The 27,238-nt window shown below is 44.3% G+C and overlaps 1 protein-coding gene across 3 annotated transcripts in view; it reads left to right on the top strand.

Annotated features, from left to right (window-relative positions):
- Positions 1–27,238, top strand: part of FBXL20 (F-box and leucine rich repeat protein 20) — an 81,242-nt gene that overhangs the window by 20,787 nt on the left and 33,217 nt on the right. Inside the window, exons 1-3 of one of the 3 annotated variants that reach the window (XM_019550281.1) lie at positions 738–1,856; positions 2,812–2,873; positions 3,183–3,244. In XM_019550281.1, coding sequence (XP_019405826.1) covers positions 2,847–2,873; positions 3,183–3,244 — 89 coding nt within the window. In that variant the 5' untranslated portion in view covers positions 738–1,856; positions 2,812–2,846. Of the gene's footprint in view, positions 1–737; positions 2,874–3,182; positions 3,245–27,238 lie in introns of those variants that run through there. The other 2 variants (XM_019550280.1, XM_019550282.1) reach the window with 2 other exon arrangements.

Genomic DNA, 27,238 nt, shown 5'->3' with positions numbered 1-27,238 from the left:
CTCTGTTTCAGGACTTTGCGAACCTTGGATAACCTTGAAGCAGGAGTCCTTCCTATAAAGCTGTCTTTCTGCTATCTGGCTTGTTCCTTTGAGTCCCCCTGCTCTTCCTTTATAAGCAGAGTATAGATGTGCTGGTTCAAACAATTTGGAGAAAGAGCACAGTTGCATCTCTTCACTTTTTGCTTTTTTCAATCCTACTTTCACTTCTCCATGAAAAAGATCTACCTCTGGTGTTTTGCCATTAGGGTTTCATACAGAATTTTCCTCATTTCCTGACTGGGCAGATGAGGCTTATGGTCTGGCAATATACTCACAGAATACTAACTGTATTGCTGCTTTGATAGTCCAGTCAGCCCCAAATTTACAACTAACATTACAGTTATCTTTAGACATCTGGTAACATGCATAGTAATATTTGCCTGAATGAATTTATCCAGAGGAAGACGTTCTTTATTTTCACAGGGACTGAGAGTTGGATTTTACTGAGTTACTGTGGGAGCTGGGGTAGGTCACAAAACTTATATGCCTTAATTTATCCTTCTGTAAAATGGGTTGAGCATTTGTCTGCCTGTTGCAAAAGGGTAGGATTTGCTTAATATTTGTAAAGCAGTGTCTTCAGATGAAAGGGTCACTGCAGGTGCAAGGTATTTATAGTATGTGCATATAAATAAATCTGATCCTGATGCCGCTGTATAACAAAGTAGACATAAAGGAACCTGGAAAACAAGTACTCCTTTTTTAAATCTTTTGGAAGAAAGTGAGGTGCTTGTATATACAGTACTTATCTTTGGTTCCTTTTCATTTTTATGTCAAACTTATCACAAAAAAAAAAAGATAAAAGGATGATCAACAGGCATTTGGTGGTAAAAATGAGAACTTTTTGAATATTCAGAGCTCTTCATGTGTGATTTAGTTAAGTCTCTCTCAGCCACTTCATTTCAAAACATAGAGAAGCTTCTTGCATGTCCTCGTATGATGCTAATAAAAGACATGAGAGATATAGCCATTAGGGATAGATTACTGCTCCAAAACTTTTTGTTTCATTTAGAAATGTTTTGATGCTTAGCATAAAATTTTCAAAAGCTCATAACTTGGTATCTTCTATGGTTTGGTAGTGTTGAGGTGGTGATTTTGCCATGTTGGTCTAGGAAAAACATCTATCCCCACCATGCAGTTGGTACAATAAAATGTCACCCATAAAGATTCTTGCCTCTTGCAAAAGCACTTCAATAACTCTAGGCTTAAATCCAGTTTTCAGAAGTTATTGAGGCAAAAAAACTTGACTCACTGAATGTTAGTGAGATTTTTTTTTTTTAAAATACTCTTGAAAATGTTATGCTTCAGCTCCCTTTTTGATGCTTGCTTATGATCAAGGTATATATATGCTTGACTTTATATTTTAGTTACAAAAAGAAAACTGTTTGCTGTGGACTTTATTTACAGGCCACCTTCTGCATTACCTCTTCTTGAAAGTGGTGTCTTTGGAATCTAGTGGTTTACTGTGCTAATGTATGACAAATGTAAGGATAACTCAGAGTGTTTCTAGTCCCTGGTAGCATTTTGTACCTTCAGATGTGGTTTTCATTACTTTGTAAATGAGTTGTCTTTATACATGTCAAGGAAAGGTATGATGTGCAGCTGTTCTTAAACACTTAAGATTTTTTGCTGTCCTTTAAATCTTAATCTGGTCCTTTGCCACCTGAAGTGACCTAGCTGATTGTGTGTTAATGTTGGTTTTATTTGCTTTGCATCCATGTAGCCAAACTGGTTCCAAGAAGACCTCTTAGCTGATAAGACTCAACCATTTAAGGTTGTAACTTCACTGCTCATCAGTCACTTTAGGCTTTGCATTTGAGGTACCTAATTTATACATACAACGTAGTCTTATGATATGTTGTGGGGGGGAGATGAGAAACTTATTAATGAATGAAAAAACATTATTTTTAGACTTGTTTGCCAGGTTTGATACTCTGCTTTACACGGTCAGCTAAAAGTATGCTTCTGTATGGTTAGTATTGGAAACTTTAATGCCTGATACAAGGATATAGGCAATAAGGCTTCAGTGGTTTTGTGTTCATAAAGAGTTCATTCTTCTCTATATTGTACCTTTCCATGTTTAATTGCATTTTTGATGGCATGAAATATTAAGCATTTACAATACATGCAGATATCTTAGAAGATTCAGCCCTTCTGTCTTTAAGATGTGTTAGTAACTAGAAAATTTAAAATTGGGGTCATCCTCCCTTTATAACTGATGAGACTTTTTTAACTTTGATTAACTAGGCAAAGAGCTAGTTGATACTTTGGGCTGCTCTGTCATTAATGTTTAGTAATGAAAGTGTGTGACCAGCTCTAGTTTAATTTCCATTGGAGAGGAATGTAGTGTTTTCCCCAGAGTCCTCTCCACCCTCTGACAGGGCAGGAAAGATACCTCTTTAGGCCTTGCTTTGTGATCCCAGTCCTGCAGGTGAGCATAGCTCACAGTCTTAAGCTCATAAAATTGCTTTTTAACCCTTTCACTGCAAGTATATGGGCATAGGTAGCACCCTTTCAGTTAGGCTACTGGATTGCTATTGATACCAACTTCTCACCTTCCCTCCTTCCAATTTCCTTAAGGAAGAAGGAGCTGCACGCACCCTTTCTGACTCTCCATCTTGTGTACATTGTGGCTGCCTGATTCTTCCCTCCTTTAGCCTTTCCTTCCAGTTCTTTTCCTGCACCCCCTTCTGCTCGTGGCACGTGGTTATGTTTGGTGCGTTGTTCTATTTTTCTCTGTGTTTAAAATGCCTGTGCTTTGATGCATCTTCACAGCACTGGAACGTGGATTGAAAGCCCTTATTAGCACCATGTGTGGTCAGATGTTTGTTCATACGGTAAGTTTCATCCTACAACACCTAACAACCCTCTCCCTTCTTATATCTACAGTTTATAATTAATTTCTTTTTATCAATCCATGAAGCATTTTTGGTCCAATTAAACAAAACTCCATTAGGCATAAAATGCCACCCATATGCTGCCCTATTAAAGAGCTTGAACATTTAAGCACAACTTTTATTACTTTGAGAGTTTTTGATCAGATGATATTGTTGAAATTGTCTTGCTAACTAGCAGTTTCTCTCCTAGCAGTTATGGTTTGTGATGAAAACATGGGACTAAACAATTTAAACTGTTTCTGTTTGCAGATGTTCTCAAACAATGATGAAGCTGTGATCAACAAAAAACTTCCTAAAGAGCTGCTGCTTCGGTAAGCTACCTTCCAATTTGTGAACTCCAAGCATTTCTGTGTCTGTTTACCACCACTGGCTAATTTAGCTGGTAGCTCATAAATCATGAGCTTGGATTGCTTCATTTACAGAGCCATAAACAAACATGAAGCTGATCAAAGGTTTGCATCAGCAACAGGTTATGGTAAATATTATTAGTTTTTTATGTCCTTAGGAAATGTTAAATTAGCTCATTACCTTTTTCATAGATGACAACTGCATCTAAACAAACCTAATGAAAATAAGTGGTTAGCACAGGCTTGTACAGTATGCAATAGGATTCTGCCTGTGTTAAGTGAAACAGTTCACGTTAAACTAAACATTTAAATTCGCCTTTCCCGAATTCTTAAAATGTGAAAAGCTCTTGGATAGTGGCAGTCAGTCCCAGTTGTTGTAAATAGGACCCAGGTGCTTATCTTGCAGGTTGCTGTGATCATAGTAATATGGAATCTGGAATATTTTTCAGCCCGTTTCTTAGACATTAAGGTAACATTTGCAACCTATTGCTAATTTGCTAACATAGAAGAAGCTAATTTTTTCTTAACCTGAATGAGGTGGTGGGGAAAACCAAAGAACCCTAAAACAAAAACCTTTTTCCTTTTGGTTTTTGCCCAGGCTAGAACATAGCTTCATTGCTAGCTACCATTTGGTACAGCCTGTGCTGAATTCATCTGAATTATTAAAATGAACAATCATCTTAAATGCATGTGATGATTGCTTGTTGATATTCAACACTTAATGGAGGAAAAGGTCTTTGGAGGTGAACCCTGGCATGCAAAAACAGTGCTAACCTCATTTCAAATAAAATTAATAAATAATGCCTAATATTATAGAATGATCTTTGCTTTTTGCCATGTTCCTGTTTCCAAATCTAAATAGCATAACTAAAATGGGAAGGAAAATAATGATTTCTATGAAAGCCTTGGAATCAGAGGCTCTGAGTCCTAAACAAACTTTTCATTGCCAGGTAAGTTATCTACAATTCGTGCATGTGGCTTCTGTCACTGTGATATTAGAATTTAACCTCTGACTCACTTTTCTTGAAGGGGTAGCTGGTTTCTTATTGGTCACTGCTTGGAGTGTGTTCCCTGCTCAAAGAGAATTAACTCGTCTACCTCAGCGCTTACTCTAATTGGGTTTTTATCAGATGGTTCACATCAAGAACCATGTTTCCCACAACTCTCTTCAAGGGCATCTCACACCCATCCCAGACTCATCCCTTTGGAGATCACCTAGCAGTATAATAAATCTTGAACTGAAATAAGGGCTTATTTAAAATACGTTGTTCTCAACTGTACTTTGTTCTTCATGTTCAAGTTGCTGATAATTTATTTTTTCAAATTGCAAGTAAGAAATTTAATAAATAGCAGTTCTTACCCCAAAAGTTTACAGTGTAATAGACTAACTACAATCATTGGATGGTACAAACTAGAGAACAGGGAAGGAAAAAGGAGTAACAAATAATAGGATGTCTTAGTACAGACTTTGTGTAGTTCTTGACCATTAATAGCAGTCGTTAAAACTCAGCACCAAACCCAAGCCCTTACCTTTGCAGGCTTCTGTATGTGTGGTGGAAAAGCAGAAGCTTAAAGAGGGTAAATGGTGGCTTTTTGGATTTGGCTAGGAATTATTGCATTTATAAGCACAGCATGAGTAAATGTGAACAAAAGGTTCATCGGGAATGCCGTTGCCAGTAAAGCAAAAGCAAGAATTGATCTCTTGGTAAGACAGTTTGATGGATAGACAGGCCAGGGCAAGTTTAAGAGCCTCAGTAGGACAAGCAGTGTCTTCGGTGGAAGAGGGGGATCTGGTGGAAGAAGTTAAAGGTGGGGCTGACATACTTAGCAACACTGAACAAATGGGCAAATGGTAAGTTTGCAGGCCCAGGGCCAGCAAGGAGGAGAATGATTAGCACTTGGATGAGATTTCTAGCATTATGATCAGAATGGAAGAATCTTGTGTGGGATCAATAGCCCTTTGAGAGCGCAGGGAGATGGTATTGTATAGCATCCCGACTGGTAGTTATGGAATAGAAAGATTTATGCCATGTAATACAAGAAAGGGCTCTTTCTTTTTTGGTTATGTCTACAAGAGAATTTTTTACATACAGAATTTCTTCTTGTGTTAGTCAGTGCAAACTATAATGTAGACAAAACTCCTGGGGAATTAACACAGTTTAGGATGGAAAAACATAGCAATAATTAATTTTCTAATGCTGTTTATTGTTGGTACCTTCTAATGAATAGAGCAAATATTTAGTAGTTTGAACTTTTTGTTTTTAAAAGGGAAGAAGTAGTTAATAAAAATTTAAGTTCATAAGTAATGATTTTGAGAACTGGAATTTACTGTTAGCATACTGTGAAAATTAATTAGTGTAGATTGACAGTGTGGCCTTTGAAAGGGAGACTTGGATGCATCCATCCATCTGGGGAATCTCCAGTAAATGAATGTCACAGTCTACAAGACAAAGACTTTTGTGTTTGAGCACTGTTGCTATGTAATGTCTTGTTCCCCCATTTGGCCATTTTTAGGATGACATTGACATCTCATGTACGTGGTTTTGAAGTGAAAAGCTGTACTTGAGCCCATTTAGTTGTGGAAGGATGTAGAATATGTAGACAATAGGCCTCATCACCCACAAGGTCCATAAATGTTTGACTTCATTAGCATTCTGCTTGACATGATTTTGGTGAAGACCTATACAACTTTATTCTCCAGGTTTTCCTTACCAACAGGACTTTGAAATACTGTATTTACTTGAATACAAGACAGTCCTGAATACAAGATGACTCCCCTAATAATTAGATTCTATATATGGAAAACTTATAAATTTGTTATAATTTTCTAGGTATATAATCTAATTATTGGAAGTTTGCTTTGAATTTGTCCCCATTCCACTGCCACTGCAGGGAAAATAAATGTGGGGGGTCAGGTAGTCCCCTTTGCCCACTGCCTTCTCCCAGCTGCTTCTCCCTGCAGCCCATTTCCCCACCCCGCTTATTGTCAGACCCTGCTGTCCATGAGCACATGAAAGTGAGGAGCAAATTTAAAAACACTGACCTCAAAATCAAACAGCTGTAATAATTAGACGTAACTCACCCCGAATTGATGCATTTTACCTTTTTTTTGAAAAGGCTGCAAGTTTTAGCACAGGTACTCCATAAACACACTTTTAAGCAGCACTTTTGTACCTATTATATACCACTAATCATATACAACAGGCTGAGAGAGGGGTCAACAGAGGGATTCTGGATGAACTGTTTGAGGCCATTTGATGTTTGCTAGACATGTAAGGCTGGTGAAGAAGCAGGAATAATAGGAAATGGGAAAGAAAGGTGCAGCTAAGTTGTGGGAGTGAAGAAGTCAAAATACACGCAGTGTGGTTGCTCATTCTGAATTGAAAATGAGATGGCACTAAGGGGGGGGCTGCACTCAATGGCACTACCATATGTATTATTCAGATGGTTTGTACTAACCTTTCTTCCTGGTGGGTTCTCATCAGCATCTCAGCCTTTTTGGCTTAGATCAAAAGTAGCACATTAGGGCTAGCTCTGGCCCTCCCAGTGCCAGCCTCATATTGTAGTACTTCCAAACCCAGTGCCAGTTCCCTACAGAGGGAACCTATACCCATTTTTGAAAGGGCCAAAATAAAGGTTCCCATCAATACTTTTGGCACCAGGGGAGGGTATTGCAGTATCTCCAGGCCTGGTGCTCATTCCCTCCTGGGGAAACAACTGCCCATTTTTTTTAAGGGCCCTTTTTTTAAGGGCCAAAAAAAGAAAAGTGGGGGAGGGGACATTTCCCATCAGCATGTTTGTCTGATGTGGGACATGCTCCATACTGGCTGCATTTTAACCAGCTTTATAGTTGCTTACCATTACTGACCAAATGCTGCTTTTGCCAGTTTAATGATCAGCAGTATATTTAATGAGGTTTCCATTTATGCAAATACAAGACGAGTGACTTTTTCACCATGCTGTTTGGGGGAAAAGCCTTGTCTTTTATTTGAATAAATATGGTATATAGGCATGGCTCAGTTCCCTCTCCTATAGACTAGGAAATGGAGGCAAAGATTAAGTAATTTGTCCAGGGCTACACCAAAACAAATCTGGAATTTAAAAAGAGGTTCTAGTGCCCAGATATCTGCCTAGTTTAAAAGACTATAGTGATTTGAACTTGTTTGCGAAAAAATTTATTAAATTAAAAGAAAGGTTGATTTTTCTCTTTTTAACTCTGACTGGGCGATTTTAACAGTGACTAAGTGTTCCTGCAAAGGCCACATGGCCCGCAGTACTGCTGGAAATATAGTAGCCTGATTCTGCATTCTCTATACATACTTCTTATGTATGCTTGTACAGTTGGCTTCTGTTATCTGTCTTAATTTTGCTGACAAGCAAACTCTATTCAAGTTCCAAGTTGTGTTAACATAGGGCCAGATCTGTGGAAGTATTTAGATACCCAGGTTTCTGATGGTCTAGGTATCTAAATACCTTTTGTGGATCTGGGTTGTAATGACTAGGGCAGGGGCGGGTAATTATTTTGGGTGGAGGGCTGCTTAAGGAGGTTTGGTGAGCTGTCAAGGGCTGCATGGGTAGCCCCGCTCCTTGACTGTTGACCCTGTCTGGGGTTGCCATCTTGGGACCGGAAGTCCTAACCCCTGACCTTTGCGGCCCAAACACCCTCCCTGTGCCTCTCCTCCCCCTGACATACTCCTTGTGGCAGGGGGAGTTGCCATCTTAGAATGAGAAAAAACAGACTCATACACTAAAATTCAAGCACTTACTATAACATTTAAATTTTATTACAAAAATATTTTTGTCATGATTTGTGTTTGTGTACTGTGTATAGGGGTGATTCCATAATAACTTAAAAATAAATTATTAGTCTTTTACACTGTGTGTGGGGTGTGGTTGGGTATGTGTATGTATGGTGGGGGAAGAGGGCGTGCAGGGCGAGACACAGGCATGGGTAAACCAGGAGGCTGCCTGGGACCTGGAAGAAAGGCAGCCCCAAAATGGTAATTTTTTAATTATTTTTTTTATCATCTCTGGTGAAAGGGGGCCCAATATTAAGTTCTCCTGGGGCCACCAGGAGTCTAGGCAGTGTGTGTGTGTGTGTGTGTGTGTGTTTGTGGGGGGGGTTATGATGTGGGCAGGTTTGCATATGGTAGGGTGTTGTGGGCTATGTATGTGTGTATGTGTTGGGAGATTGTGTGGTATATCTGGGGTGTGGAGGAGGTGTGGGGACCCCCTCACGCTCCCCTCAAGGTGGGGACACTGGTGCCTGGCTCTGGCCAGCGCTGCACGTCCCAGCAAGGAGCACAGCCCCCTGCTGAGCCGTCTGTATCACCAGCACTCCACACACTCGCACGGCATGGAAGGGAAGCGCCGAGCACTGCAGCCGGCTGCCTTCTCCGCCCCAGCCAGCTCTAGCACCTGGGGCTTCCCTCCTGTGTGCTGTGCCAGTGCAGAGAGTGCCAGGGATACAGATGGCCCAACAGGGGCTGTGCTTCTCGCAGCAATGTGCTGCAGTAGCAGGAGCCAGGCACTAAGTATAAGCACCCTGTCCTGCCACTGCTGCTGCCCCTGCTTCCTGCCATGGCTGTGTGCCGTGGGGGAAGTGTGGGATGGGGGTCCCCTCATGCCCCACTCTCCCTCACACCCAAATCCTGCCCAGCCAAGCTCCATGCTGCCGCCACCCTGGGTGCAGGCTCTGCACTATGCCAGCTGTAGCCCTGCCTCCACATCCCACTTCCCTACCTGCTGCCTGAAGGGAGCAGGATGCTGGGAAAACCTTCAGCAGCAGCCCCGCCTGGTGCCAGCAGTCTGGGCCCTTCCACCCACAAGGGTGGGAGTGAGGTATAATAGGGTGCATTGGGGGCAGATGTAGGCACCTTGCTCCCACCCTCATGGGCAGAAGGGCTGGGCGGTGCACAATTCGTTGGTGGGTGCCACGGGCCAGATGAAAGTGCCTGGCAGGCTGGATCCTGTATTTTGCCCACCCCTGGCCTAGGGATTCTGTTGTGCCAGGCACTGTACAAACATAGAATATTAGAGATTCCTGCCCAAAGAACTTACTTTTCGCCTTTTTTTAAAAAAAATAAGGTGGGTTGGTGGATGTGTGCATGTGACATGGGGGAGGGCATGTAAATTAAAAGCAAGGTAAATATTTGAATTTTGGCAAATGCCAGTGTTTCCTGATAGTGTTGGCTTTAATAATGTGGGGCAGGGGTTCTACTGGGAGGGGATCAACTGAAAAGACAAAGTAGAAAGGCTGTCGGAAGGGTGGAAGTGGGTATAAGAGAGCATAAAGGACAGATGAAGATAATCTGGTCTGTACAAGGATTCACATGGGAGTAAAACAGTCCACCAGCAGAAGCAAAAATGTCCAGAACACAGCCTTTTTTAAAAAAAAAAAAAGGCATTCTGATGACATCAGAGCCCTTGTTTCAGCTGCTTTTTCTTTGCTCTGTCCAATTGACTTCCTGGCTCCCATCAGATTTCTGAGTCAAGTTCCAATAGGTGGAGTGAGAGGTGAAACTGCATGAAACCCCGTGGGTAGTTCTCCCCTGCCCAGTTCTAGATCCAGGGAGCATTAGGGTTGAGAGAACCCCTGCTGGGTCCTCCTCCATGATACTGTTGTACCTAATTCAGTTGTTTTTATCTGCTGCTGCCAGGTGAGTGTCTACAGTTCTGAGGGTGTAGGTTGTAACCATGTTGGTCTAAGGACGTAGGCAGACAAGGTTCTTTGGGTGAATTGGATATTTTTTATTAGATCAACTTAAATAGTTGGAAAAAGCTTGCTAATTTTTTTTTCCAACTATTTAAATTGCTCTAATAAAAGATATCTGATTCACCCGAAGAACCTTGTCTGTCTAAGGTTTTAGACTTCTTTAAAAATGCTTTCTGAATGAGTCAAATTAATAAAGAAAAAAATGCAGTTTACCATCCTCTCATTCAGCACTTGGCTGCTGGGTTTGTATAGCAGTGAATATAGAAGCTCCATCCCTACAGATAAGCAGCTGGCATATATTGATACTGAAAGGTAAATTCATGTTTTGTTTTGGCTCCGATTGCCTAAGTCAACCACAACTATTTTGCCAGAAAAGGCAATGTGCCTAAAGTTTCAGTATTGTTTGCCATGAGAAGGGGGCATTCATATATTGAGGCAGATGGCCAATTGCCTTTTGAATGTCGGCCAAACTCCATCTGGAAGTCTTACAGTTTCTTCTAGATGATTAGTGGTCTCTACTAGTCTGCTAAGGAATTTTATTCTAATATCATACACCACTGTGGCCTGGTTTCCCTAGCTGCATGGAATCTGCTTCTTTCTTATTGCTTTGTAGGTTGGTTCAGTTGGCTTTAAAATCCTCTTTCGTCCTGCCTTGACCTCTTCAGTTCAGGGCCCATTCTTCTGATCCACAGTCCTCTGTCCCAGCACAGTCAATCACTGGCAGTTACTTTGTAGCAATCAACATATCAGATCTGGCATGTGAGCTCCTCTTGCGCATGCGCCTGTCTTCACTCCTTTCGCGCATGTTCCTTTCCGCTGTCTTGTCTCGCTCTTTCCGCTCTGTCGTTGTGCTCGCGCTGTCTCCCCTCTTTCTCACTCACGCTCTGTCCCCTCTCCCTCTTTCCCCTTGCTTGTCAGACCACAGGAATCAAATTAATAGCTAAGAAACATAAATTGAATGGTGATTCACTGTTTGATAGGCAGCGCCATAAAATGGCTGGTGTGTGGCTGTTGAGTAACTATCTTTGAAGTCCTCATCCAGCTCACCCAGAAGTCAAAGTTAAAACTCCCAGTGACTTCAGTATACTCTTAGGTTGTAATGTAATTAGGGTGGTGCTGGGAGACAGAAGAGGAATCCGTTCGAAAATCCTGATTGCATTTGAAGAAGCTGGAACCACAAAAATGTGCTAGATTGGGGCAGGCAAAATATGGACTGTGGGCCACATCCTGCCTTCCAGGCAATTTCATCTGACTCATGGGTGCCTACCAGTTAATTATATCCTACTCAGCCTGTGCCACTGGGGGGAAGCACTGAAGGATGGAGCCAGCTGCCTTCCCCGCTCTCTGCTGCCTCGGAAGCAGGGGCCAGGGCTCCCCACAACTTCCAGCAGAGTCCTGGCATCTGCACATGGTGGCAGGGAGCTGGGAGGGCAGCCAGCTCCATTGCACAGGGTTTTCTCCCCAGTGGCATGCTAGTGCTGGGAGCTGCACGTGTGCTGTGGAGAGCCCTGCACAATAGAGGAAGGCCAGCCTGGCTGCATTCCGTGCCACTATGTGCAGCTCTGCCTGGAGTCACTGGGCAGCAATGTCTGCATAGGCCACGAGCACCCTAAGGAGCCACCACCTGCTGCTGCTGCCACCACTGGCACTGGAGAGGTGGCCTTCCAGCTGAAATAATTGTCCACCGCTGTACTACATGCTTCTTTCTAGGCTATATGATGGCTAATTGGCTTGTCTGAGGCCAGTGTTAACCAGCTGGTGACCCAGGGGTTGTGGATCTGGCTTGTTGATGTGATTGTTTCTAGCATGTCACATCATCTTGAGTCAGCACTGTGCACAGATACGTCAAGCTAGCTCTGCACATGCTACCTCTGGAAGTGGAAGCAGCACAGCTGCATTCACTGACTAGCTTGGGCACAGCACCACGTGGACACATCTATGCTGTTTTCTTATATGCAACATTAGCATGGTATCTCCACAGCATGCCTGGTAACAGATCACAAGGGTACGCTGTGGGACCATGTAAATGGTTGAGGAGATCCAGACTGGCTGTGTGGTCTGTGCGTGATTGGGTACAGTAGATATTTTGAATAATAGGTTAGGACGTAGGGCAGGGGTGAGCAAAATACTGCCCGTGGGCTGAGGCTATTCTAGGCAGCCTGCAGGGCCCCTGAAAATTTTAGAAAATTAATATTAGTCTGTCTGGCTCCTGTCAAAAATGACAGGAACCAGGGACAGTAGGACACGGGGGAAGCCCGGCGGCCTCCTGCAACAGCAAGGCCTGCCCGGCCTCCCCCGCCCCAGCTGGATGGGGCTTCTGTCCTGGGACCATGTGACTGCACCAGCTGGGAACTCAGGTAAGGGGTGGGGGGAAGGGCAGGGGAGGATTGCAGGCAGGGAAGGAGCCTGGGGTTAAAGCGTCCCCTCCCCCGCCCCATGGCCAGTGTTCCCTGTTGCAGCCACTCGCAGCTCACACGGGGCTGTCCTGAGGAGGCAGCCCCACACGGGCTGCAAGTGGCTGCAGTACAGGGCACCAGGCACGGGGCGGGCAAGGGTCTGCTTTTCCCATGCTCAGCACCAGCTTGTAACCCGCCCTCGCTGCCGGCCTGGTCCCTGCGCCAGCTCCGGGCTCCCCCATTGGGGCTGCTCACAGCAGCAGCAGCTGCAGCCCCCTGCTTGTCGCATCAGGCAGTGTGTTTACTGGGTAAGCGGCTGTCTGCCTGAAATAATTGCCTGCCCCTGGTGTAGGGAGATGGCCTTGGGGAGCAGTAGATACCACGGGGTATCGGACCTTTGAGTATAAGGTGCTGCTGTAGGATATTTGAGGTTAACCCAGTGGCAAAACAGGCGAGCAGCAGTATGTCTGTGATGGGGAGGGCAGCATCTCCAGGGTCTTGGGGCATGGATGTGGTGCAGTACAGGATAGTACAGGGGCAGGCAATTATTTCAAGCGGAGGGCTGCTTACTGAGTTTTGGCAAGGGATTGAGGGCTGCATGACAGGCAGAGGGGGCAGATAAATATTAACTTTTTAAATTTTTTAGGGGCCCCACGGGCCAGATACAGTGGCCTGGAAGGCCACATTTGGTCCACGGGCCACAGTTTGCCCACCCCTGGGATAGTAGATCTGGGGTTGGAAAATAAAGGGGAAAAGAGAGGGTCTCAGCACTGGTTCATAGTGTGGTCTCTGGCAAGCGTGCAGGCCCATCAGCAGTACCCTTGGAGGCTGGAGGTGTACTAACTCTGACCTTAAAGAGTATCCACTGTAGAACAGGTAGCAGAGTGCATCTTTCCCTACCCTGTTATGATTGTACTTTTTGAGCCAGCCCAAGTCTGTTCAGCCCCTGAGTAACTGCTGAAAGATAATTTGTTCCCTGATTGTCAAGTTAACTCTGCCTTAGGAGGGGATGCTGCGTGGACAGTTTATCACACAGGTTTGCTGACCTTAGCTCTGTTGTTTAATGGTAGTCATATTAACTTTGCAGTGAAATGACCTAAACACTTTGACTGATATGATACAGATTTAGGTTAATGCAGATAATATTCAGCCAGATGTCTGTCTTCCTTCAGGGAGTGTTCAAACAAGTTAAACAAGCACAGGATGTTTTCTTCTGGTCGGTCATCTCTGAGGAGGAAAATGCCAAATGCAACAATATAGCATCAAATGTCAGTAGATTTAGTTTATTAAAATGTGCAGGTTGTTTAGAACTTAAACAAAAGAAGCAGCATGATGATCATTTGAAATGTATAGTGGATTCTTCTGGTCCTGTAAAGTAAAATCAAGAGTGTCCAGGTAACTGTTAAAAAAGTTGCTTTTTACCAGCTTGACCATTTTATTCCATCTGATTACTTAGTTCTTTATTAGTCTGAGTGATAATGTTGGGCTATACAGTTAAGTAGGAAAATGTTTTCAGCATTTTGGCTGCTGTAGAACAGTTCAAAGAAGGGTGTCTGTCCTCTTCTCATTTTCTCTTTTTTCTTCTTTTTGTTTTTTCTAAATTACTGATGCAAAAAAAATAGGATCCAGGGCTAGCTAGACAGATCTTTTCCAGACTTTATGCCAACACAAGAGTGCCTCCCTGTTGTCAAGTTTAATTTTAAATGGGCCCTTGGATATTAATAAGAAATGTTTATTACACTTTAACTAGTTTTTGGTATATCTTGGTTCTGTTTTTACTGTGCAGACTGTGGAATTCAGACTGGTGTAAGGAGAGGCCCAGCATTTATGACCCATGCTGTGCTCCTATTGGAGGAGGAAGCAAGTTTGATCATTGCCTAGCCATGCAAGGCAACATTGCTTTATCTGTCTCCCTCCACTAGTCTCTGTGAAGAAAAGCCTCTCCTAGGGGGTATACTGAATGGAAAACTAACTTCAGGTCTATTCTCCTCGCAAGATGTTCGCTGTGCTGTTCTCTCCAGCAATTGTGAGGTGTTACAAATTGAAGCAAAGTTCTGGAACAACCAAAATGATCAACAGAAGGGTTGACTGCTGCTGGGGAAAGAAAGAAAAAAGACTTTTGTTTTCTGGTTTTGCTGAGTCATTCTGTACTATCTGAGTGAAGAAAAGGATAGAGGCAGTGCAGATAACAGTGAAAATGTCTGTTTTAGCTTTTTGTAACAAAACTCATTTTATTTGTTGTTTAAGCATATGATTTTACCAATGAACCTAGTCATTATCAGACTCCCACTTCCAAGCAACCAGTCAAGTGAGGGCAGTTTGAAAAAACCCATGAGGAAGGCAAAAGGAGGCTATTGATAAAAGAGTAGCAGGGCAAAATGGAATGGCAAATTAAAATGAACACAGTAAGCCTCAAATATATTAAACCAGACTGTCTTTTAGGCATGTGAGAAGTTTTCCCGATTATTAGGTATATCCCACTGAGGTTAGAATTAACATCCATGGTGCAAGAGGCAGTTGTTAGCCATGTTAGCATCCTTTTCACCAGGAGGCGGGAAGGTAGTGAATTTAATTGTAGTTCAGCAGCCAAAATGGAAGGATAGGAGGCTTATTAATAGTCTGGAATTTCTATGGAGTAGGAAGTATTTTAATAAAAATAGAGAAAATGAATCTGGCTAGTGACTTAGCTGTGGTCGCGTTCCTATGGAGATAGCTATTTGCACTCATGTAACAAAAATGTAGAGGAAAAGTTATAGTATTCCATTACTTCCAACATTTCCATAGTTATCACTTCAGTTCCTGTATGCTGACATTATACTGTAAAATAACATTTCATTCAAGGGAAGGTTTTTTTTTGCTTGGGCTCTATTAATAGCTTCTTAAACAATATATTGTATTGCTTTAAAAAAACAGAATTGGAGTCAGAGCTGTGTACAAACAAAATGCCTGTTGGGACCAGAAAAAGAGATTGAAAAGGTTCCATCTTCCTGTGTATTCTAGAAGTATTTGTCAGTGTTAGGTTTACTGTGTGCAGCTGCTTCATCCCATTGATCAGACTTTTAAGTAATGTCCATGGCCACTTACACGCCAAGTGCCTCCTTGTGCTGCTGCGCAAAAGTATAGATTAGTCACCTTGGTTGGTTCACCTAGATTAGTTTTGTAGGGAAATTGTTCATTGTCCTTCACTGTTATTCTTTAATTTGGACATTTCTGCTCCTTTTTTTTTTTTTAATACATGTATGCAACATTCTTTGTATGGTAGAGTGAAGCACCATGCCTCTGTCACCATGGTAGATTCTAACCTCTCAGAGTGTCCTATCAGTCTTGTGATGGATTTCCCTGGGTAATGCCCATACCCAGTGCTTTTTCTCAGTGGGGGAAGGCCACATCCCAAACAAGCAGTGTGTGTAAATCCCTCTTGTTGAACATTTGTTTGTCAAGGCACTATACTTCCTCACCTAATCAGTGTGATTCTCTGAGATCCAGGAGAGACATCCACATCCAAAGAGCCCAAAGTGTTGTCTTCAGTGAGCTCCCTTCCAAGCAGATGTCACGTCCTGGAATCCAGTGGAAAATGAGAGGTTGGGAAGAAAAATAGTCAGCATTGACAAAGTTACATCTACTTTCATGTACTACAGTGTCAGGCACCACTCTTCCAACACCATCACTGCCAGCCTCTTCTGCACCAGTACTGATGGATTTAGCACTAGCTTCTCTGATACTAACATTGTCCTCGAAATCACTTGTGCTGTAATGCAAGGGTGAAAGGGAAGTGTTAAGGAGAGACCAGGCCTGGCTATGAACTCAAGGCTACTCATCAGAGAGAAGACCTTGCTTCTCTAAGCGTATCGTGTATAAATCCTCTGCCAAGGGAGTAGAGTTCAGTAAAGTGTGCTAGATTCAGGTGTTAACTCTTGCCTCAACCATTCTCTCTGTCTCTCTGTCCTGGGTCAGGACTGGTCCATGGTTTTTGACTGGCAGAGTGATTGCTTCCTGCATATTCATCTGCGTACCCCTTGAGACTCACAGCAAGACTGAGCATTACCAGTACCAGATCCTCAGGGCTCCAAAAAATTACCATGTTTACCCAAAACCAAGACAACTTTGAATTTAAACTGGCCCTCCAAGAATTCAATTCCATACATGGAAAATGTTTACATTTTCATTATAATTTTCCACATATGGAATCTAATCATTGGAGGGTTGTCTTAAATCTGTCGGTTCCCCATCCCCACCTGCAGCCACTACAGTGGGAAAAGTGGCACCAGGGAGACTGGTAGTGAGGGAGGCTGGTGGGGGGGAAGGTGGGCAGGCAGTAGGAGAGTCAAGTAGCTTGATCCCTGCCTCCCCCCCGCAATCTTGCCTCCCACCCCCAGCATCTGCCTCCCCACATTCTTTATCATCTGCATCTGTTACTAGGCTGGCCTGGGGCTAAAGGAAATGCATGTTCCTTGCCCTGGGCTGGAGTTGTGCTAGAGCTGGAGGAAGGGTAAGCAGTAAGGGGGCAGGCAGCAGCTGCAATTCCAACCACAACTCTGGGTCAGGGCTGGAGCCAGATCCAGAGCCACAGCAGCCATCTTCTCCCCCTACTGCCTTGTACTCAAATCCAAGATGAAGGGGGTTTTTTTCCTCCATGTTAAATGAGGGGGGGGAAATGAATCTTGGATTAGAGTAAATACAGTAGGTATGAAATGTGATTAGCCAGCAGCAGCAATTGTGACATATGTACTTTGTGTTCCTGTTCACTTGCTTGACCCCATTTTAGTGAACTAGAAACAAATCACTTTGCACAACTCTGGTAACAGAGTTTATCTGAGCTGTGATCAATTCCAAATGAGAAGAGGCATTACTGTGTAAGGACAGGTTCAAGTTATTAGAGCCAGTTATTCCTTAACTTGCATCAAAGCTGACTACAGAAGAACAAATTTGTTTCTCAGTGTTAAGTCTCATGTTGGCATGCATGTATAAGATGCTGCTTGCCTGATTTGACCTGTGTTGTTTCCAAGTCTATTTCTCATACAGTAGTTATCAACCTTCTTAGACTCAAGGCACTCCTTGGAAAGTCCCAGCTTTTAACTTTCACATGTTTTTTGACTATAGAAAAAATCAATAGAGCAATTCTTCTGTAGCAAAGAACTTAAAAAGATCACAACCGGTCAGAATGTTGTTAATGCTGTAGATCAGGGGTTCTCAAAGTTTTTAAGCTGTGGCCTGGCAAACCGTGGCCCAGCAGTCACAACTGGAATTTCTGGCTGGCAGACAGGTAAGGTTACCCCCACACCCCGGGCAGGGGTGGTGGACCAAACCCTGTGCTGTTGTAGGCCCTGCCAAAGAAGCCATGGCCTCTCCACCTGGCTCCGGGGGGTCACACTTTGCCAGTCTGCGGCCACTGCTGGTCCGGCAACTGACCATGGTGTGGACTAGCAGCCTATCGGTTGCAGCCCAGTACCAGGCTGCGGCCCAGGGATTGGGAACCCCTGCTATAGATTCCTGTTTGAAATCTCGAGGTCTCTTTTATGAGTCATGTTTGCATACCTAACAATGCTAACATTACATGGCACCCTTGAAAGGATCTTAAGGTATAGTAAGGTGCTGTGGCATCCTGGCTTGAGAATCACTGTTCTGGTAGGTCTATTCCCTGGGAAGATACCGAACAAAAAATTTAGTGCCCATTGTGTCACCTGTAGAGTTGGCTTGAAAGTTGAGTTCCATAAATACATGCAAAGGTTTCCCCACAAAAGATTCTGTTCACGTGTGTTGCATGGAGTAAGCAGTTCACTTGGACTAATAGATTTGATTAGGTTGCTGGACAATATGGAGTTTCACATGAATGTCCTTGTGGACAGGATCTTTTGAAAGTCGGGCTTACGCAGATCACGCTCGCTTTAAAGGTCAGACTTAATTTTATTAATAAGGTTTAAACAAAACAAAATCAACTATGCTGGGTGCACCAGTGAGCACCCACTCACACTGGTGTTGTATCTCCGGGAAGGGTCACCGGGATCAGGCGGGTCTGGCGTCCTCCCCTCCGGCTGGCCAGGCCGAAGGTCGCTCCGAGTCGATTCAATCCGTAGGGTACGTTCCGTCGGGCGCGCAAAGACCCCAAAGTTCACAGCGCGATGTTTTTTATACTCTCTGTGATGCAGGGCGGTCTAATTACATGTGGCGCTTTCTCATTGGCCCGGGGCGGTGACCGTCACATTATTGACAAGCCCTGGACTTCCCCCTGAGAGACCCCGTGCGGAAAATTCCAGCCACATGCTGCAGCCCCAGAGTCTCCCATCCACCCAGCACTTGTTACATAAACACTAAACACATGTGAACATGGCCACCTATAGCACTTAGCAAGTGCAAAATAATTACAACAGTCCTGAGCTCAGCTATCAGGACTGGCCTTGTACAACATTCAAACCTACTACCCTCTGTAATTTAGTGGTGCAAATCTTCCTAGACAGTGTGGTGGCTCTTCACCTGTGGCATTTTCACCTTGCAGTTGGCCTGCAGAGTTATGCAGATCCGTTCTTCTCTAGGAACAAGTCAGTGGAACTGATCCATATTGAGGTTTCAGTAGATGTAATCATAAAGGAAATTGATGTACTATACAGTAGCAAATTACCAGGACCCGATGGCGTTCACCCTAGGATCCTGAAGGAGCTCAGATGGGAAATTGCCAGACTCCTAACTGTAGTGTGCAATCTATCACTAAAAACAGCAGCAGTGGGATCCTGAGTCAGTCAAGGCCATGAGGGTGCAAACTCTCTGCAAGGTAAGCTACTCAGTTAAAGTACAGCTTTAATAATTAGGTATGTGGGAGTGGGGGTGGAGGGAGGAATGCTTCACATGAATGGGAAGACAGAGCATAAAATAAAGGTTTAAAACATCCTAACTCCTAACACTTCACTCTCACACCTGACCAGTCCCCAGCTGGTTCCAGTGGCAGGCAGGAGTTATTATTGTCCCTGCAGCATACTTCCTTCTCAGCCCTGGGGGTCTCTGCTTCTCTTTTGGGCCTCAACAGCTTGCCTCTGCCCTACCACTCCAACCTTTTCACCTGCAGTCCTCTCATGGCAGACTCCCCCTGCCTCCACTTGCTGGAGTTTCACACTGGATTCTGGCAGGCTTCAAGGTGGTAAATGCACACACGTGCACACTCCTTTTTGGCTCCCCTCTCTTATCTCCCCTCGCCCCTTGCCCCCTCAGCTTCTAAAAGGAGCGTTAGTTCTCTGGAAAGTTCCTTCCAGTGCCATCCAAAGGGCAGAGTGCAGTTAGTTTGGCACCATCCAGCCATTAACTCCTTCCCCTCCAGAACAAAAACCATCCAAAAAAACCACTTGCAATAGGGCACATGAAAACAAACAATGCAACCATATAATCATCACAGTAGCTTTGGTACCAGAGGACTGGAGGATTGCCCATATGACTTCCATATTTAAAAGAAGTTATGGAGGGGTCCTAGGAAATTCAGGTCAGTTAATCTGACCCCTGTTCCTGGAAAGCTGGTAAAAAAAAAAAAAATTATAATAATAAAAAAGAATTGTTCATCATATGGATAAACATGATTTGTTCAGAAGGAATCAATAAGGTTTTGTCAATGGGAAATCATGCCTTACCAACCTACTAGAGTTCTCTGAGGGTGTCAGTAAGCAAGTGGATCAGGGTGATGCAGTTGACATAGTATATCTGTACTTCCAAAAAGTCTTTGATTATATCTCCCACAGGGTGGATTTGATTTAAATCAAGTTGATTTAAATCATTATTTAAATCATTGGTCAGGCAACCTCAGTTTAATCATTATTTTGTACAAAACGTGCATTCTTGTTGTTTGATATCCTTTATTCATTTAACTTCTTGAAACTGCACTTTTAGAGAAAAGTAAGGGCTTCACTGTGTGTACACAAACTTGCAGAGAGACAATAGGTTTGTTGGGAGCGTAATCAGTAGGGTTGTGCAAAACAGGCCCTATTCCATCTGGATTTATCCCGAATTGGGAACAGTGATTTGATTAGTTGATTCAGATCACTATCCCCAACTCAATTTGGACAAATCTGAAGATTCAATGCTGATTCAGAGAATCAGCAGTTCGGCCACAGACACGGCTTTAAATGTTTTTTGTACGTACCTCAAGGTACCAGGCGCGGCTTGCGAACACTGTGATGGTGGGATGGATGGAGTGTAAGCAATATGCCAGAATCCGAGATCAGTAGGGCAGCAACTCATTGACCTTTGTCAAATGTTATGGTTTGGACTTGGCCATGAGGTCAGCTGCAAAGTTCAGGAGAGTAGTACTTCAGTTGTTGTTCAACTGATGAAGTCAGTTGTTGTCAGCTGATGATGCAGCTGGAATGCCTCATTTCCCACCATCCAGAGGGAGATACTGCTTGCTGGTAGCATACAATAAGACCCAAGCTGACTTTTTTTTCAAAGAAAAAAGAATGGTTATTTAACCTTCAGTGGTTAGCGTGCATCTCACAGGGGGAGAGTGTACTGTGTGCTGGGCACACCTGCAAATGCTCTTTTTTTAGAAGAAAAGTCCAGTCGTCTGTGGATGAGGCGTATGCCCTTTAGAATGGCATCTAAGTTTGCTGCAACAGCTCCAAGAACAACAGCTGCTTCAGGTTGAGGAACTATTTTTCAGCAACCTGTTGTGGTATTAATACCAGCTAGGGATTTATTTGTTACCACCTTTCATATATAGATTTTAAACTTGGAATACATACCTAATCTGTCTAAAGGTAGCATTGTTCATGGTATGTTGTATTATTTTGGATTCTTTGAACAATTAGTCCAAAACTAAGGTAAGTGTTTGATTTCGTGGTTAGCTGTCAACAAATAGATTCAGAATAACTATTTTTTATCTGAGGAACAACATTTTAAAGTCCAAGCAAGCTGTGTTACCATGCATTGCTATAGCTGTGAACTGTTGTTCTAACTCCAGAGTGAGGGTAGGGAGGGAAGGGGGCAGGGTCAAAAAATATCACCTTTTTCTGGGAAATTTCAGGGTACATTTAGTTTACAGCTTGGCACTTTTCAAGGTTTCTGTCTCGGATCAGCTGTTCATGCAGCCCGTGTTGCTCCTCTAGTACAGGGGTGGGCAATTATTTGGGCCAGCTGTGGGGGAGGGAGGGAGGAAGGGGCTCTTGACCCAGCCCAGCCAGGGAAGAATTGGTTCTATCTGGGTGATCTGCTCCATTCTCCACATGTCTCTGCCTGTGGACCCAGAGCCTGTCACAGGGATGTGCCAGGAGCAGATCGTGGCTTTGCCCTGGGCCTCAGCCCCACACTGTCCACTGCTCCACAATCCGAGCCCCGCTCACCTGTCCTGCTCCTGGATGCTGCTCCCTGTCTGCCCATGGCCCCAGCCCCAACCACCCTGTCAAGTGTGCTCTGCCTGCAGGGGTCATGACCTGGTCTCTGTAGAGACCCTGCTTGCCCCCGCACCCAGTGCCCCAAGCAGTGGATGCAAGGCAGATGGGCCAAGGTGCCCAGGCAGTGGTGTTGGGTCTGGTCTGGCAGTGGTACTAGCAGAAGCACAGGCAGCGGCAGCTAGGCAGAATGAACCACCACCACAGGTGCTGCCAGGAAGCCGAGTCCAGCTGCCAGGCTACCCCTCCTCTGCTGGGGAGGGCCAGTTAGCATCCCTTGACAGGCCAGATGTGGCCTGTAGGCTGTATTTTGCCCACCCCTGCTCTAATAGGGCCTTAATTAGAGGTATCAACATGATTTCAGATACTCTCCAGCCTAACTCCAGCATTGCTTCATGATGCAGTCTTGCAGGTCCATCAGTAACATTCTGTGCAGTGCCAGGTTTTAAATTTCAATTGAATAGCAATGGCAATGCATATCTGCATGATGGTATCTTCAACAGTTGACCTTCTAACACCAGACTGGTTAGGATGGCTTTGAGGGATGGCAGTGACCATGTGATCTTCCATGCTGTGGGGGAACTCTCATGACTGTGGTCCATTGATGCAGCTCCAGGGTAGACTCTCTGTATGGATCTCTGGGAAAATAAGTTTCAGGATATGGAAGAGTTTCTGCCATTGCTGGTCACCTCAGCACTCCACCACTATCTTGTCCCACTGTTTTATGGTCCCCTCTACACATGCAGGTAAATGTGCAATATGGTCTAATGCATAATCCACACAATCATGCCTTCTACCATGTCACATGTACATGGCAGGAGATGCAATTGTGGGACTGTGGATTAGATTCCGTTATGCTTTATTGCTGGTGCAGGGGAGCCTGATCTGGGGCTCCTCCTGCATCAGCAAGAAACAAACTCCTGTGGCTGGAATCCCCCTCAGTTGAACAGGAGTTTCAGGTACCCCTGAGCCCTAAGGATCATGATTTCCTCGAATCCTAAGGCTTGGGGGAGGGGTGGGTGTCACACGGGGCATGGTGTTCCCAGCCACAAGGGAAACCCAGCTATATGTACCAATTAAAGCTTGATAGCAACCAGTTATAACGTTAGTATACATTTTTGAGGTCTGGTTGGAGCTTTTTATCATGTGATAGCTACTTTGCACTTGTAGCTGGTCATAAGGTATTTGCACAGTTAACCAGTTAATTGTGCAAAATCTGTAATGTGTAGAGGAGTCCAATGATACTTGGTAGAGCCCAGAAGTGGCGTTCCACTGAGAGGAGCTACTGTGGGGAAATGCACTATAAAAGTTAATGCTTGATTTCCTCCTCCTCTAGCCTTATCACTGTTTCCCAAGCCAACAGCCCTCTGTTTGTGTCTTCCTGTATATATGTAGTAGCCTGTTTCCATTGATGAGTCAGGATTGCAGGACTGCATAATGTTTCCTCCCTTCTACCTGGCACCACTTTGAAAATGACATTGATTTGTGTTAAGCAGCTACATTTATGGGAAGCCAGAAAAGACTGGGAGTTGATAAGTTTGCCTGCCAAGTCCCCAAATTCTGGTAGGCATCCCATAATGCACCATAAGAAAAAGCCCAGAATGTATAGAGGCTGGCAATGGTATGCTGCACCATGAAATACTATCCAGAAGCCTGGGCATATTATTTCAGAAAAGTGCACAGCTGTGTGGGTATAATGATTCACAAGGGAAGTAGCTTAATCCAGTATAAACAAAGCAGTGTGGATACATTCACACTATACTGATACATTTGTAATGGAAAGAAAATACCAAAAATATACTCATGTGGAAAAGGCCTTTCATCCAGTGGTTCTCAACCTTTTTAGACTACCAAGGCACCCCTCAGAAAATGTAAGCTTTTATTTTTCACTTGTTTTTTTTACTACAGAAAAATGAGCAACTTTTCTGTTGCAAAGAACTCAGGAAGACCACAACAGGTCAAAATGTCTTTAACATTTTGGATCCCTATTTGAAACCCTGGGTTTACCATGTGAATTGTGTTCTCATACCTAACAGCGCTTGAAATGATCTTAAGGCACCTGGTTAAGGATCACTGCCTTTAACCCCTTTGCCTGTGAAACACTTGCCTGGTGCTCTGCTGCTAACTCATTCTGTCCTACCCACACACTGTTCCCACCCTCCTTAAGAAAGGTACTTAATATCTACTGCAGAGTTACTGAGCATCAGAGGTCACAAGGTTAATGAAAGCAAGATCTTGAAATCCTATTACTTTTACAGCAAAGCTAAACAAAATGGTTAATGAGATGGCGGTCTTTGGGATGTTGACAAATGAGACCTCCACCAATGCATTGCTCCCTTGTGAATTGATTTTTGTCTCTTTCTGAGAACTGAATGTAATAAATAGCTTATTTCCTTTTGGGATAGTCAGCAGAGTGCTTTTGCTGATGATGATGTCAAGGTTTTTCAGTCTTGATAATGTTATTTGTTATAGCATGTCATGTCATCACACCCCTGCCAGTCTCCTTTCCTGAAAAACTGCAAGTCCATGGCTTGCTACTTACAGATTACATAGTGCAGTGGTTCTCAACCTTTGGTACCTTATGTACCCGCTGCTGATGGATGCGGCAAAAACGAAACTGGAAGTTCCACCATAGCACTTCTGGTTTTGCTGCCTCAAGCTGAGTCCCACTTTTTCCACTGTGGCCCAGGGCAAAGCAGCCTGCATGGGGCCTCCCTCCCTATCCCCCAGCACACTGATGCTGGGGAGTGAGAGCTCTGGCGCGTTGGACATGGCGGAAGGGGGCAGCAGCCGGAACTTCTGGCCCAAGCAAGCAAAGACCAAAATGCAGCACCCGCGTACCACCTGCCCATGTCTCTTGTTACCCCCAGGGGTACGTGTACCATGGGTTGAGAAACACTGACCTAGTGCATATAATTGTAATATCTGTGTATACCTGACACACACCCAGTTTTCATATACTGCTTTGTCTGCCTGATGTGCGTCAGCAGCAGCCTCGATAACTCCTCCCAGTCATGACCTTGTTGTAAAGAACAGTTTGTCATCAGTACACAAGATGTTTATTCCTTATTGTAAATGCCTCTTTCACCAGCTTTACCAGTCTGATACTATGTATTTATTCCAGGCAGTGAGTGAAATACATAATTTATATGAAACATTTTTAGTAATCCAGCAGTATGGTCTGCTCATCATGCCTATAAATCATGCAAGGAAGACAGATGCGAATGATGTCTTCCCAGCTCCACATTTTTCCCAATCTAGGCTTGCCCATCTCTTCCTTTTGGCCTCCTATCTTTCCCTCTCCAATTTGTAGGCTGTCCTAGTGTGGGGTGGACTGGATTTTTCAGGATGTCATGAAAGTTACTTATTCAGGGACTCATAAATGTGAGTGACATTGAGAACAATGGACCCCTACAGCACCTGCCTCAGGCTTACTGGGCCAGGCGCTGTGTGTAGCATGTGAATTAACTCTGAGGGCCAGGGGTAGCACTGCAGGCCAGGTGATGGGGTTAGCAGGCCATATTTATGACACCCCTGATCTAGAGCAGCATTCAGCAACTTTTTGAGCTGTGGGCCAGAACAAACCTGCTCAAGTGTGAGGTGGGTCAGTGTTTCGACCTGGATACCACTTCTCCTTGCCCTCTGGCTGCAGTATGGGTGCAACTCCCAGCTACCTGGCCATGGCAGGAGCAAAGTCCTCCACCAGTGAAGCCCTCCAGCTCTGCATGAAGCCAAGTCCAGTTTATGGGCCATATGTTGCTGACTCCTGATATAGAACATTTATGTTTGAAGGAATTTTCAACCTTATTCACAGCACTTTGATACTGCACTGCGGAGCAGTTGCGTTGTCTAAACCTGCTAACCTTTATGCAACAGCTAATAGTTTAAATGTATGACATGTCCACCACAGAAGCAGCCTTAGTCTCTTGAGAGAAACTGAAGCATTCTCCTACAATTCTGGGATTTAGAAGCTGATTTGTCCTGTAGGAACAGCATATGATGGAACAAAAATTTAGGGTGAATTAGATGAAGTTTATTGCTAATATTTCCATCCTTTAAGAAGAAGAAACAACACTTTGAATTAAATTCAGTTGAAAATAATTTCTAAAACCCTGTCAAATGCAGGGAACACAACACCATGCCTAAGGTCAGGGACAGTCTAGTTGGGTAACTTCTGGAGGGCCTGGATGTGTTTAAATCAGCAGGTCCAGATGCTCTTCATCCATGGGTACTGAGGGAATTGGCAGAGGTCATAACAGGGTCCTTGGCATGGCTATATGAGTACTCGTGGTGCTCTGGCCAGGTCCCAGAGGACTGGAAAAGGGCCAGGGTGGTCCCCATTTACAAGAAGGGGAGAAAGGAGGACCCATGCAACTATAGGCCAGTTAGTCTCACCTCGGTCCTTGGGAAGACCGTTGAGAAAATTATCAAGGAGTACATCTGCGGGGGGCCTAGCATGGGAGGTAATGCTTAGGAGCAACCGACATGGGTTCATTGCGGGCAGATCCTGCCTAACTAATCTTGTTTCCTTTTACGACCAGGTCACAAAGTCCTTGGGTGCCGGTGTTGAGGTGGATACCTGGACATAAAAGAAACTAGGTGACTGCAGCATTGATGACTATGCAGTCAGATGGGTGGCAAATTGTCTCAATGGTTGCACCCATAGAGTGGTGGTAGATGGGTCGTTTTTGACCTGGAGGGATGTGGGCAGTGGAGTTCCCCAGGGCTTGGTCCTCAGGCCTGTGCTATTCAACATGTTTATCGGTGACTTGGAGATGGATATGGAAAGCACGCTGTCCAAATTTGCTGATGACACACAGATGTGGAGAAAATTGGGCACGCTGAAGGGGAATCCAGCTAAATCTAGACTGGTTACAGAGATGGGAGGATGAGAATAGAATGGAATTCAACACAGACAAGTGCAGGGTGCTGCATCTAGGGAGAAGGAACCTGCAGAATACCTATAAGCTGGGGAACTCTCTTCTCAACAACACAGTGGCTAAAAGGGATCTTGGAGTCACTGTTGACTCTGGGATGGACATGAGCCACCAATGCGAGGAAGTGGTCAGTAAGGCTAACTGCACCTTGTTGTGCATCTACAGATGCATCACAAGCAAGTCCAGGGAGGTGATCCTTCCCCTCTATGCCGCACTGGTCAGGCTGCAGTTGGAGTACTATGTCCAGTTCTGGGCGCTGCACTTCAAAAGGGATGTGGCTTACCTTGAGAGGGTCCAGAGGAGGGCCACTCGCATGGTTGGGGCAGCAGGCCAGGCTCTATGAAGATAGACTAAAGGGCCTGAATCTATTCATCCTCCACAAGAGAAGACAGAGGGGGGGTCTGGTGGCTGTCTATAAACTCACCAGGGGGACCAGCGGAAAATAGGTGAGGCTCTATTCTCTCGGGCGCCACCTGGGATAACAAGGAATAATGGCCATAAATTGTTTGAGAGTAGATTCAGGCTTGATATCAGAAGGCATTACTTTA

Source organism: Crocodylus porosus, unplaced genomic scaffold (assembly GCF_001723895.1).
Source record: "Crocodylus porosus isolate Cpor-Errol unplaced genomic scaffold, CroPor_comp1, whole genome shotgun sequence".
Lineage (NCBI taxonomy): Eukaryota > Metazoa > Chordata > Crocodylia > Crocodylidae > Crocodylus > Crocodylus porosus.
This window is presented reverse-complemented; position numbering and strand designations above follow the sequence as displayed.